This window comes from Cucurbita moschata, unplaced genomic scaffold (genome assembly GCF_002738365.1).
Source record: "Cucurbita moschata cultivar Rifu unplaced genomic scaffold, Cmos_1.0 Cmo_Scf00063, whole genome shotgun sequence".
NCBI classification, from domain to species: Eukaryota; Viridiplantae; Streptophyta; class Magnoliopsida; order Cucurbitales; family Cucurbitaceae; genus Cucurbita; species Cucurbita moschata.
The window spans coordinates 152,935-165,622 of record NW_019268579.1 but is presented as its reverse complement, the minus strand read 5'-3'; the positions used below and the strand labels follow the sequence as shown (position 1 = coordinate 165,622).

The following is a 12,688-nucleotide window of genomic DNA, read 5'->3' as shown; positions in this document are numbered from 1 at the left end:
ATCCAATTACATGATATAAAATTACGCATATTACCATTTTAATTACATGGGTAATTTCCATTATTAGTTTTTAAAGCTTTTATTTTATTTCTATTTAAATCTATCCAAATATCAGGTATTAGTGTCACTAAATGATAAATAATTTATTATTTATGACGTTTTTTTTTTCGCATGTTCTTTAAATGGCAAAAGACGATAATTAATTAGAGAGTACCAACAAAACCTACCATAAAACAAAATTACCAATATTAATTAGCTTAAATGACATTTTAATATTTTAAATATTAAAGAAAATGTCAATTAAGGTATAGTTTAAATGGTATAAAAAAAATAAATGTTTGAAAAATATTGATTACAATGTTAAAATTATATGGACTAAATTAAAATAAAAAAACACAAATCATAAAACTAGAATAATAATTTAAATGATGGGTGCAAATAAGAATTATTAGATAATTTGGGGGTGTCATTGCAAGAGTCAAACGTCACGAGGCCCAAACGGAAAACACACACAAAAAGTTTATCACGGTACTGACCTCATTTCAGTGAGCAACATCGCTTCTCTCTCTACTTCTCTCTGTCTCTCTCTACGATGCAAAGGCAATCTCTAGGTTCACCAGTTTCCAAGCTCCACGGCCATGGCGCCGGAGCCAAATCGGATGCAGTTCCGGCCGACGATCAGAAGCGCAACAAGCACTCTCCATCTTCTCCTTTAATTCTCAACTACGACGGACAAGACGACGAGAAAGCCTCTAAATCCTTCCGATTCTCATTTCCAACGCCTTCTCCTCAGCGGCAGGAGAAGTTCGTTCATGCTATCCCTATCCTCACCATTTTCTGCTTCCTCATCCTTTACATCTTCTCGCACAGTCCTTCGCAGTCAGGTACCTGCAATTCCTCCCATCGGAATCGACAATCGCTCTGTACTTCGCTATAGTTTGATTCTAATCGATCGTTTCAGTTGATATTCTGTTTCAATCGTTTCAGATTTGGCTCAGTTTCATGGATTCAAGCGTCCTTCAGAACATTTAGGTATAATGTAGTTGATGATTTCGCGAATTGAGGCATTATCTGTTTAATTTCTGAATTTGAATCTCTTCATTTGGTGAATTTCTGGCAGAAATCAAAGCCGAAGGAGACGAACTTATCGTACCGAAGAAAGGCAACATCCTAGCGATTCAAAGTCTCCGTAACCTAAAAGAGATCGAAAAATCACATTCTCTGAGATCTCGCACTCCGAGGAAACTCGGCGATTTCTAAACTCCGCATTACCGATTCTCTAACCTTCCGGTAAAATTTCACCGACCTCGTTTTCGCCTCACGGCTTCTCATGCCGGCGCGTGTTCCTCCCGTAACTATTTTTTAAATTAAAAGCTTCTGTTCATCAAATACTCCGTCAGATTAAATTGTTCTATTCCTTTTCTTTTACTTTTTCAATTTTTTGTTTGCCTCTGCTAGCGCCGGTGGCACTTCTGTAACTTAATACAAACAAAGAATGAATAAATTGTCAGTTTATCAGAAAGCAAAACCATGACGCGCCGCTCAATTACCGGCGCGTCGGAGATGAAAATGGAATCCAGCTGCAATATACTCTGTTATTTTCGATTTTCCGAATCGGACCGTTATGGCATTGAGAGAAGGGCCGAAACGCCAGCTGGAAAATGCTGTAGTCGCTGACGGTATCAGGTTCTTTCTATCAAATTTATTTTTAAGCCCTCCATTTATTGCCTATTTAGTTTTGTGGTTGCCCCTCCACATATCTCCTCTAGCTTTTGTGATTTTCTTCGATGGGTTTATTATTAAAATAAAATTAGTAATATAATTGAGGCTGGGTGTCGGTAGATACTTTTATTTTGATAATTCTGTTCCTTACCGGACAAGGGACCAACGGGTCCCCATTTAATGAATAGCATTACTTTAAATCATTCATTTGTCTTATTTACTTAATAAAAATAAAATAAAGAAGAATCGAAATAAAATTTATTTCAAATAAATATAATTTTGATAATGTAATTACTCAACTTATTTAAATTCAATTATTAAAGTAGTTTTTATCCACGTCTTTAAGGATTATTAGATGACATGTAAATTTTTAATTTGTAGCAATAATTATTTAGAGGAAGTGGGCCATTTTATTCAATAATTTACACAATTTTTTTTGTATCCTTTCTCGTTAGAGAATAATTATAATTTTCATAAAAAAAAAAAAAAAAAAAGTCATCTTGAATTAAATAAACAAAAAGATAGAGAGAAGAGGACAACCTAGGCAAGTGCTGGTGCATTTTAATAGACGAGTGTCGGCCGGTGGTAAAGCCTTTATTCTTCTTCTTTTCTTTTTTCCTTTTTCTTTTTAATCGTTTTATTAAATTGATTGATAAAATAATATTTAAATTTTAAAATAAATGAGGTGTGTGAGTGTCCGCTAAGGAATTGATGGGGAGTGGGTAAGGCCCACGTGTCATGATGTGATTCCCTTCCTAATGCTTTGGATATTTGATGATTAGGATTTTTTTCTTTTTTTTTTTTTGTGGTCCTGAGTCCACGTGGATCCCGCTGTACTCAGAAGTAGCGCCTTTTCGGTGCACTCTACTTGTGATGTTAGGGGTTGGAGCCTATTCCCTTTGTTATTCAGTATTTTGAAACCTTCCACTTTATTGTTTCAAATTTCAAATCCTGAATTATTTATTTATTTATTAAAAATAAAAACTTTTGGTTATAATAATTAAATTTTGATGGAATTTAGCTTCAATATTCTCAATTTTGTAGCAATTTTGTGTTCTATTTTAAATGTGTAATTTCTACACGCTATGGTCAAGAAATCGAAATATAAATAAAAAATATACATAATAATTTTAAACATTTTTAATTAAAAAACATTTTAGTTTTCTTAAGCACTATGTGAACTTTTAGTATCAAAATTCAAAAAGGGTGTTTTAGGAATTATAATAAATGCAGCATAAAAAATTAGTACCATAAGAACATAAATTTAAGAGAGCTTTAAAAATTGAAGGTGTAGGTGTGTCCCATGGATATAAGCAATGACATTGACTTTAATGTTGTTACTTGAATGTGGAGGTAAAATCTATGGGCCTCATTGGTCATGTTTCATAAGGGTACAATGCATGTGATTTGTTTATGCATCTATATTATCTATCCTCCTCTTAATGATGCAACAATTTGTTATTATTTTGTTTTACTTTTAAGACACGTGATTATACGACATTTTATTGACAAAATAATTTGTATGATACTATGTGAGATCTTACATCGGAGTGGAAATCTTCTCCCAACGTATGCATTTTAAAATCGAGGGGCCGACAATGATAAGTAACACGGTAAAGCCGACAATATCTGCAATTTATAAAATATCACAATAACTCTATTAAATTTTAATTTTAATTTGGGCGGAGTGCCAGCGAGGAGACTAAGCAACGAAGGGAGGTCTGGGTCGTTACAAATGGTATTAGAGTCAGACACCGGACGATGTGTCAGCCTTCTCGCCCTTCCCCGACGGGGGTAGAAACGAGTCGGTGTGCCAGTAAGGACACTAGGCCCCGAAGGGGGGTGGATTGTGATGTCCCACATTGGTTGGGGAGGAGAACAAACTACCATTTTTAAGGGTGTGGAAACCTTCCCCTAGCAGACGCGTTTTAAACCCTTGAGGGGAAGCCCGAAAGGGAAAGCCCAAAAAGGATAATATATGCTAGCGGTGGGCCTGGGTTGTTACGTGTGAACACAAAGTAGTGTGCTACTAAGGATGTTAGGCCCCAAAGGGGTGGAGTGAGGGTCTCACATCGATGGGAGAAGGGAACGAGTGCCAACGCTGAGCGTAGATTATGAGATCCCACATCGATTGAAGAGGAGAACTAAGCATTATTTATAAAAGTGTGAAAACCTCACTTGCAGACACGTTTTAAAAATCTTAAGGAAAAGTCCAAAGAGGACATTATTAGCGATAGGTTTGGGCGGTTACATGGATTGTGTCATTTTCTTATCACGGGCTTTGCTTGTTTGGTTCAGCAGCATTGTGGTATGTGATCTATGGCGTCTCTCAGTTCTTCATCTTTTCATCTTATGGCTTGACATTGTGATATGTGATCTAAGTACCTATTTTAGATTATTGGTCACAAATATTAGAAGGGCTCAGGTACGGTTCGGTTTTAATGGGACGAGGGCTTGCTAGCTTCAAATCTGTTATGAAATCATTCATGGTTTTGATTGTAACTGAATTAGCAATAAGTGACACTTTGGCACTGGCCCCTGACCTTTTGAAAGGAAACTAGATGGTGGCATCTATTTTTGAGGTGATCAATCGACAGACAGCGATGTCGGGTGACGTTGCTGAAGAGCTAAATGTGGTGGAGGGTACTATTGAGCTGAGGAGTGTCAAATCTCTAAGAAAGCACATTGGCCTTGTCCAACAGGAACCAGCTCTTTTCGCCACGTCGATTTACGAGAACATTCTCTACGGGAAAGAAGGAGCTTTCGAAGCCGAAGCATTCGAAGCAGTGAAGCTCGCCAATGCACATAGCTTCATTCGACCAAAGTAGGTGAAAGAGGGATCCAACTTTCGGGTGGTCAATGACAACGACTAGCGATTGCGAGAGCAGTCCTAAAGAACCCGAAAATTCTACTGCTCGACGAAGCTACGAGCGCCTTCGATGTCGAATCGGAACACGTGGTTCAGCAAACGTTAGATAGGCTGATGAAGAACAGAACAATGGTGCACATGGGCTTTCCACCATTATTAAAAACCGTGACCAAATCTCAGTGATCCAAGATGGAAAGATAGTTGAACAACATCCAACAACAGCAACAAAGCAACAAAGACAGTGATTATGTTACATAGAACAACAACCAAAAATCTTGTTAAATTAAATATTTTCTATTGGGTGCTTAATATTTATTTCCTTTCATTTTGCACCCTTATATTTTATTTATTTATTTATTAAACATTTATACATATTATTACCAATCAAATTTTGTTTTCCCTTCTATAATGAAATTTGGCTAATGAGAATTAAAATTTTATTTAATTAATAAAAAAGAACCAATAATTATATTAAAACAAATTTTCCCTATGGACTACAACGGCTCTTTTCGTAATACGCGGGTTCACTGGACATATTAACATTTCTACCCCTTTTTAATACGCAGGAGGATAATGGAACGGAAGGGCATAATAGTCAAAGTTAATTGCAACGGCTAATTCAAACGTAGCCGTTACCAGTTTCCATTTATACTCCCAATCGCGAGTATATAATCTCAGTTCGAGAATTTGAAATACAATTCATTCCCCTCTCTCTCGCTCTCTCTCTCTCTCTCTCTCTCGCGCTCTCTCTAACAATTACAGACGAGCGCTCTCCGCAATACACTCTCATAATCAACCAGTCAAGCGTTTTTTTAATTGATATTTAGTTCTTGATTTTGCTGTCGATATTCTATTATTGTGGATCTTGCGAGTTTCTTTAATTTCAGTTTTGCAGGGTTTTTAATTTGTGATCTGTTTATCTTTCTCTGTTATTTTTGTTGGAATTGTTTGTGTTCTTGTTTTTTGGGAAATTAACGCTATGGATGCAGGATCTTTGAGTTCTTCTAACGCTAATCGATCGCGCTGTCCACTGCAAGAACAGCATCTCCACAAAAAGCATAACCGAGAAAATGTAAGCTTGTTGTAGAAATCGAAATCAATTACTTGAATAATGATCTTTCCTTTTTTATGTGAAATTGTGTTCTGAATCGATGAATTAGGGTTTTCATTTCTGCCTGCCTTTCTTTTGTATCTCAAGGTACTGATGATGTGTGAAACGATTCCTTTTTCGATTACAGTTGGATAGGTTTATTCCGAATCGATCGGCGATGGATTTCGATTATGCGCACTACATGGTGACTGAGGGGAGGAAAGGTAAGGAAAACCCTACGTTTAGTTCGCCCTCTAAGGAGGCTTATCAGAAGCGTTTGGCTGAGACATTGAACATGAATCGAACTCGAATCCTCGCTTTCAAGAACAAACCTCCCGCGCCAGTTGAGATGATCCCTAAGGAGTTCTTCTCCTCTGCTTCTCATGATAAACCCGTCAAGGCCCGCCGCCAAATTCCCCAGGTATGTTGCAGTTCAAGTGTTTGATAATTTTCCTCCAAGAGAAGGAAGAAGGGATCGATTCTGTTTTTTTTTCTCTTCATTTCCCTGATTTTGAATATTGCTGTGTAGACTTCTGAAAGGACATTGGATGCTCCTGATCTTGTTGATGATTACTACTTGAACTTGCTGGATTGGGGCAGCAGCAACGTGCTTGCTATAGCTCTTTCCAACACCGTGTACTTGTGGAATGCAAACGATGGCTCTACTTCAGAACTTGTAACGATTGATGATGAAGTCGGTCCTGTGACAAGTGTAAATTGGGCGCCCGATGGACGGCATATTGCTATTGGGTTGAACAATTCTGAAGTACAATTGTGGGATTCGACCGCCAATCGACAGGTCTGTTGATGAGCCGTCCTTTTTTAAACTGAATTTCTTTGATTCATTCTTTATAGAAGCTGACCAGAATTGTTTTCGATGATGGCTTGATGATGCAGCTAAGAACTCTGAGAGGTGGGCACAGGATGCGTGTGGGTTCACTGGCATGGAACAACCACATTCTCACAACTGGAGGAATGGATGGGAGGATCTTGAATAACGATGTGAGAATTAGAGATCATATAGTGGAAACATACAGAGGTCATGATCAAGAGGTCTGTGGATTGAAGTGGTCATTATCAGGGCAACAGTTAGCAAGTGGAGGGAATGACAATGTCCTCCAAATCTGGGATAGATCAATGGCCTCTTCAAACTCAGCAACCCAATATCTTCACAGACTTGAAGATCATACCTCTGCAGTCAAGGCCCTTGCTTGGTGTCCATTCCAAGGCAACCTGCTCGCATCAGGTGGAGGCGCGGGTGATCGCTCCATTAAGTTTTGGAACACCCACACTGGCACATGTTTGAACTCTGTTGACACTGGTTCTCAAGTTTGTGCTTTACTGTGGAATAAAAACGAGAGGGAGCTGCTTAGCTCTCATGGGTTCTCCCAGAACCAACTCACTCTATGGAAATACCCTTCAATGGTGAAGATGGGAGAGCTCACTGGTCATACATCAAGGGTTCTCTATATGGCTCAGGTAAACTAGTATGATGATCATATATAATCTGTGGTGTGTTTGATCTTAGCATATCCTGATCGCCCCTTGTGTGATGTTTTTGCAGAGTCCAGATGGGTGCACTGTGGCTTCGGCGGCAGCAGATGAGACATTGAGATTCTGGCATGCGTTTGGGACTCCAGAAGTGGCTAAACCTGCTCCAAAATCCTCTATTACAGAGCCCTTTGCTCACCTCAATCGCATTCGATAAATTTGTGGTGGTGTGCAGTCTTATACAGATTGTAAATAGATACATACTATACAGACATACTCTATATTTCTTGTTTTTGTGTACATTGTGCTGTGTTATACAGATACAGATGTGTTGGAATCATTGTTCCAACATTTTGTTGTGTTTATTGAGCATTTGATTGATATTAAAATGAATGTTCGTAAGCATTTGATATTATAACTTACTGAATTTGTAATTGAAGAAATAGTTTTTCTGACATCAGATATTAAACATTTGGTTTCTTTCCTAATATTTAATATCTTTGTTCTAAAGCTCCTCCTAATCACGGGATCTCATCACCCTTTCCTCTCTTTTCAGCCTCAACGATCATGCCAGAATATGCTGAAATGTACCTGTTTAGATAGATTACTTTTGATATCAGCTCACTGATATAAGATGAGTATTGTTGTTATCCTATGAGTGTGTATATCAGATGATGACATTCAAAGTAAAGGAGGGGAGAGCGTTTGTGACATCCCACATCGGTTGGAGAGGAAAACAGAACATTCTTTGTGTAAAAGAGTGAAAATTTCTCCCTAATAGACGTGTTTTAAAATCGTGAGGCTGACGGCGATATGTAACGGGCCAAAGCGAACAATATCTATTAGCGGTGGGCTTGAGTTGTTATAAATGGTATTAGAGCTAGACACCAGGCGATGTGCTTAAGGGGGGTGGATTGCGAGATCTTACATCAGTTGGAGAGAAGAACTCGGTATTCCTTATAAGGGTGAAGAAAAACCTCTCTAGTAGATGCATTTGAAAATCGTGAAGTTGATGGCGGTACATAACGGGCCAAAGCGGACAATATCTACTACCGATGGACTTGAGTTATTACAATGTTACAATTAAAGAGTAGGTTGTGACTCACCAATGGTGGTGATATGCTGATTATTTTGCTCATTATATTGTGTCACACCTAAAAGAACGATGCATCTGACTTTTCACACCAAGAAAGAAGTGCATATACGAGCCTAGTTAAGACACCAACAAGATCGAAATCAATAGATATTTTTTCATAAAAAGTTAATTATTTGAAAATTTATGGATTCAATCGAGAATAAAAATAAATCATATCAACTTTATTAATTATCATTAATTAGAAGTCTAATTGATTTAAGGTTGTTATAGAATGTTTGAATTTTCAAAATAACCTAATTAAAAATAAATAAAAACACATGGTTTTAATTCCATACTAACCCAATTTTCACACCAGTTTCTCTTTGACAAAGTTTTATTATTATAATTCAATCAACCAAAAATCCAAATTATAACAATTAATAATCTTCTCCATAAAAATTTTATTCATTTCAATTTGGCTAACATTTAGCATTTCATGAACGTATTCAAGCCACGATAAATACGAAGATTTTAATTAAAAAATTAAAAGCTTATAGTTGAAGTTAAATGTTTGGTTCTAGAAGTTGTCAATGAAAGCTCTCATTAAAATTAATTGGGAAAGTTTGATGGATAAATGAAGCAATGTTAGTTGGGGTTCGCATCTGAAGTACAACTGGAATGCTAAAATCCTCGATTCTTCAGTATTTGGTACATGTAAGATAATTAAATAAACAAAAAAGTTGACAAATAAGATTAATTATATATTTAATTGTTGGACAGTATCTTGGTTAAATTTCAATCATATTTTTTAATAAATTTATAATTGGACATAAATATATTCGTCAAACAATGTATCTATTTGGTATCGGTGTCATAATCATGTTTGTACAAGATGTGTTGTCTATAACTGCGTATCGGATATTCCAATTATATTTGTTTCAAGTACGTGGGTAATGTCCGTCGCTAAATTCATATCATGTTTGTACCCTAGTTTTTTTTATTTAAATTTTATTAATGGTTAGGGCAGTTAGAGGGGGACTGAATAATGCAATGAATTTTAAAGTTTATTTTGGGAATTAGAGATGGATTCTGTGTTGATGGCTCAATGAGATAATCACAAAATGACACCTTTGATGACTTCTGCAGTGAGCCATTCCTTCATAATATATATATATTTACAAAACTTAAAATATTAATTTCTAAGATTCTTTTCTAATTATTTTGTTTATAAAAAAAAATTAACCTTGCCTACCATCAATAATAATTTCTTAGTTAGAAATTAGAAATTATAATCATAATTAGATCTAAAATAGATGTTATTATGTAACATTTATATTTTTTAAAAGGCTAAAATATTCATTTCTGATAATAATTCTACCTTAGCAACCAACCCAGGTAATTGCTGCATAAAAGTTGGATTACGCTGGTGGGGCCACGTTCGGAGTTGAAGAACTCATTGATGTATACACTGTCGTTCTAGAAATACAATTTTTATTGTAGAAAAAACCCGTCTTTTTGAATGAAAATTCAAACGAAAACGCCATTAAAATCGAGGAAATAGAAAGGAAAACGAGCGTAGAAGAAGAAAAAAAAGGCTACACCTAATCCAACAATTTGGTGCTATTCGTTTGTTAGTATGCTAAGCTTGGAAAAAAAGAAATAGAAGGGGTTTGATTTTCAATTGTCGTGTATTTGGAAGCAAAAATATTAAAAGTTTTCCACTTTTTAGTAGCCCCAATGAGATCACCATTTTGAAAAATTCGTCGTCTTTTCATCACTTAATGCCTATAAAACCACCTTTGTTTTCTCTTTCTCTCCTTAACCTAAACAAAAATCACCAAATTTTTTGTTTTCTTGAGCTTCTCTCTGAAGATGGGTCGATCTCCTTGCTGTGATGAACATGGTATCAAAAAGGGGCCATGGACTCCGGAGGAAGACGAGAAGTTGATCGATTTCGTGGCTAAAAATGGCCACGGAAGCTGGAGAGCTCTCCCGGAGCGTGCTGGTTTGAATCGGTGCGGGAAAAGTTGCAGGTTGAGATGGACTAATTATCTTCGTCCCGATATTAAGAGAGGGAATTTCTCCAAGGAAGAAGAATCTTCCATAATTGAGCTTCATAAAACACTTGGGAACAGGTATGTTTCAATGATTTGAAATTCAAACGTACTTTTAGCTTATGGGTTACGGTGAATTTTCAGGTGGTCGAAAATTGCTAGTCATCTTCCGGGAAGAACGGATAATGAAATTAAGAATTTTTGGAATACCCATTTGAAGAAGAAGCTTCTCCAAATGGGTATTGATCCAACGACTCACAAGCCAAGAACAGACCTGCTCAACCTTTCTCCGCTGATTAATGGGATAAACAATCCTTTAAACAGCGACTATCTAAAGGTGCAAACAGAAATAGCCAAACTCCAAGTCCTGGACAATATATGCCATCTTCTAAACCCAACCACCATTAATGAACCTCCAAACCCTAACCCTAACCCTTACTCTAGCCAGTTTCAGGCAGATTTTTCGACCCGTTTGACGCCGGTGTCGGGTTTTGAAAATGGGTTGGTTGGGTTACACACTGGGGATGTGAACTATTATCCACTTCCTCCATTGATTTGTGAGTCGCCTGGTTCAACTTCAAATGTCAACCAAATTGAGTGTGGAACATATCCATTTTGTGGCCGCCCCAAACCACCACCAATTTTCGACACTTTGGAGTCTATGATGAACGAAGAACCAAGTGTATCATACTGGACTAGAGTTTTACTGTAAGTTTTTTTTTAAAAAAATCAAACCTTTTCTATTTAATATTTTGGATTTCTATCGTGGATTTGAGAAAAGCTATTTGTTTAATCAAGATTAGCTTTAAGTTATGAATTATTAGAAACCTAAAAAATTTAATATGATTTTTTTTTTTCTTTTTTTTTTTGTTCCAGATCAACAATTGAAGGGGGAGTTTGCATCACATGAACTGAAGGGGGTGTTTTGTGTGGATCATAGGGATAGGATTACACTGCCATGTTTTTTTTTGTTTTTGTTTTTTTTTTTGTTTCTTGGTGTTCATATAATTTCAGACAGCTTTGGTGGATCAATCGAGCTGAATCAATATGCTGTTTATGTTTAGTGTTGTAGGATACACACAATAATTAGTTCATTGCATTGAATTTTTATGTTTTTTTTTTATTATATTATTATTTTTAATTTTGGAATATCATCATCAATACAACAGTATTTTTGGAATTTAATATTTATGTTAATATTTTGCCACCAATCAAATAGAAAATGATTAAAAAAAATCATTATGATGGTTGAAAAGAATCATTGGACGAGAGAGAAAGGACAAAGAGATTAGTTTTGTAACTGAGATTTAGATATTGAAGAGGAAATGACTGTGTTGACCTTTGACATTCGGTGTTTGTCAAAGTTGGCGGGTGAATATTATAGTTAAGGCAGATAGATTGAGTATTATAATTAATTAGTTGAATATTAAAGCCAAGTAATTCGTTACTAAAGAACTGTCCGGTCTGTTAGGTCAAAAACTAAGAGTGTTTGCGTTTAGGACAAGTAATTGTAACTGTAATTGTGACACCTTCTTCTTCTTATTATTCTCTCCGCAACCCTCTCTTTTTAATTACTCGCTTTCGGTTTGAATAATATCTTAAAAGTCTGCAAATAAAACAATACTTATTAGATTATATGAAGTAGGAAATTTTTGTTGCTCGAAAGTTAGTACAACAATCCTTATCTTCTAGTTCAATCCACCATTTTAAAGGTAAAAATAAGAGGCTTTTGAATTTCAGGCTTTCGAATTTCAAATATGTTAGTTATACCGAGACATTTTGAGAATATAATGTTTGGAGTGCCCACATGAAAGCATATAAGAAACTTTGTTTCTATGATTCCCATATAGATGGAAGCTTCTCTTGTCGTCATTTTGTCCGGCTTTTCTTGTATATATTTTCTTTAATTTTCCTACAACAAATTCATTTTTTAAATCTATAATTAAAATATATAAAATAATATCCAATTAAATTGTGAATTTCGTTGGGTAGTGTAAATCTAGATTGAGATTTGGTCAAGAATGTCTCTCTTCCCTAAACCTCTCCGGGGAAGGGTTTTCTTCCTTCCTCTCGAGGACAATATCATATTTTAAAAACCTCCGGTGAGAGCCCAAAGGAAGAGCCCAAAGGAAGAGCCCAAAGGAAGAGCCCAAAGGAAGAGCCCAAAGTGAGAGCCCAAAGTGAGAGCCCAAAGTGAGAGCCCAAAGTGAGAGCCCAAAGTGAGAGCCCAAAGTGAGATGGATTTATTTGTAATCGAGGAGAGGTTGCAATTTTTGGAACAAAATAAATATAATAAATTATTCTTATTATTGGGACATCGAATACACCTCCCGAAAGTCTAATTTACACTTTTTACGGAACGGGGAAAAAAAAAAAAAAAAAAAAAA

General features: G+C 36.1%; 3 protein-coding genes across 3 annotated transcripts; all 3 read left to right on the top strand.

The window, feature by feature from the left end:
• The first annotated feature begins 483 nt into the window (after positions 1–483).
• LOC111437318 lies at positions 484–1,826 on the top strand. The gene is made up of 3 exons (XM_023075222.1): positions 484–884; positions 988–1,032; positions 1,121–1,826. Exons 1-3 carry the CDS (start codon positions 593–595, stop codon positions 1,258–1,260), a joined length of 477 nt encoding a protein of 158 aa, XP_022930990.1. The 5' UTR covers positions 484–592; the 3' UTR covers positions 1,261–1,826.
• Positions 1,827–5,298: 3,472 nt separating this feature from the next.
• On the top strand, positions 5,299–7,537 carry LOC111437312 (cell division cycle 20.2, cofactor of APC complex-like). Its single transcript, XM_023075213.1, has 5 exons — positions 5,299–5,663; positions 5,830–6,102; positions 6,211–6,480; positions 6,579–7,160; positions 7,246–7,537. Exons 1-5 carry the CDS (start codon positions 5,571–5,573, stop codon positions 7,387–7,389), a joined length of 1,362 nt encoding a protein of 453 aa, XP_022930981.1. The 5' UTR covers positions 5,299–5,570; the 3' UTR covers positions 7,390–7,537.
• Positions 7,538–10,095: 2,558 nt separating this feature from the next.
• Positions 10,096–11,329, top strand: LOC111437315 (transcription factor MYB41-like). The gene is made up of 3 exons (XM_023075219.1): positions 10,096–10,382; positions 10,446–11,009; positions 11,178–11,329. The coding sequence occupies exons 1-3, from the start codon at positions 10,120–10,122 to the stop codon at positions 11,209–11,211; spliced, it is 861 nt and encodes a 286-aa protein (XP_022930987.1). The 5' UTR covers positions 10,096–10,119; the 3' UTR covers positions 11,212–11,329.
• Positions 11,330–12,688: the final 1,359 nt, after the last annotated feature.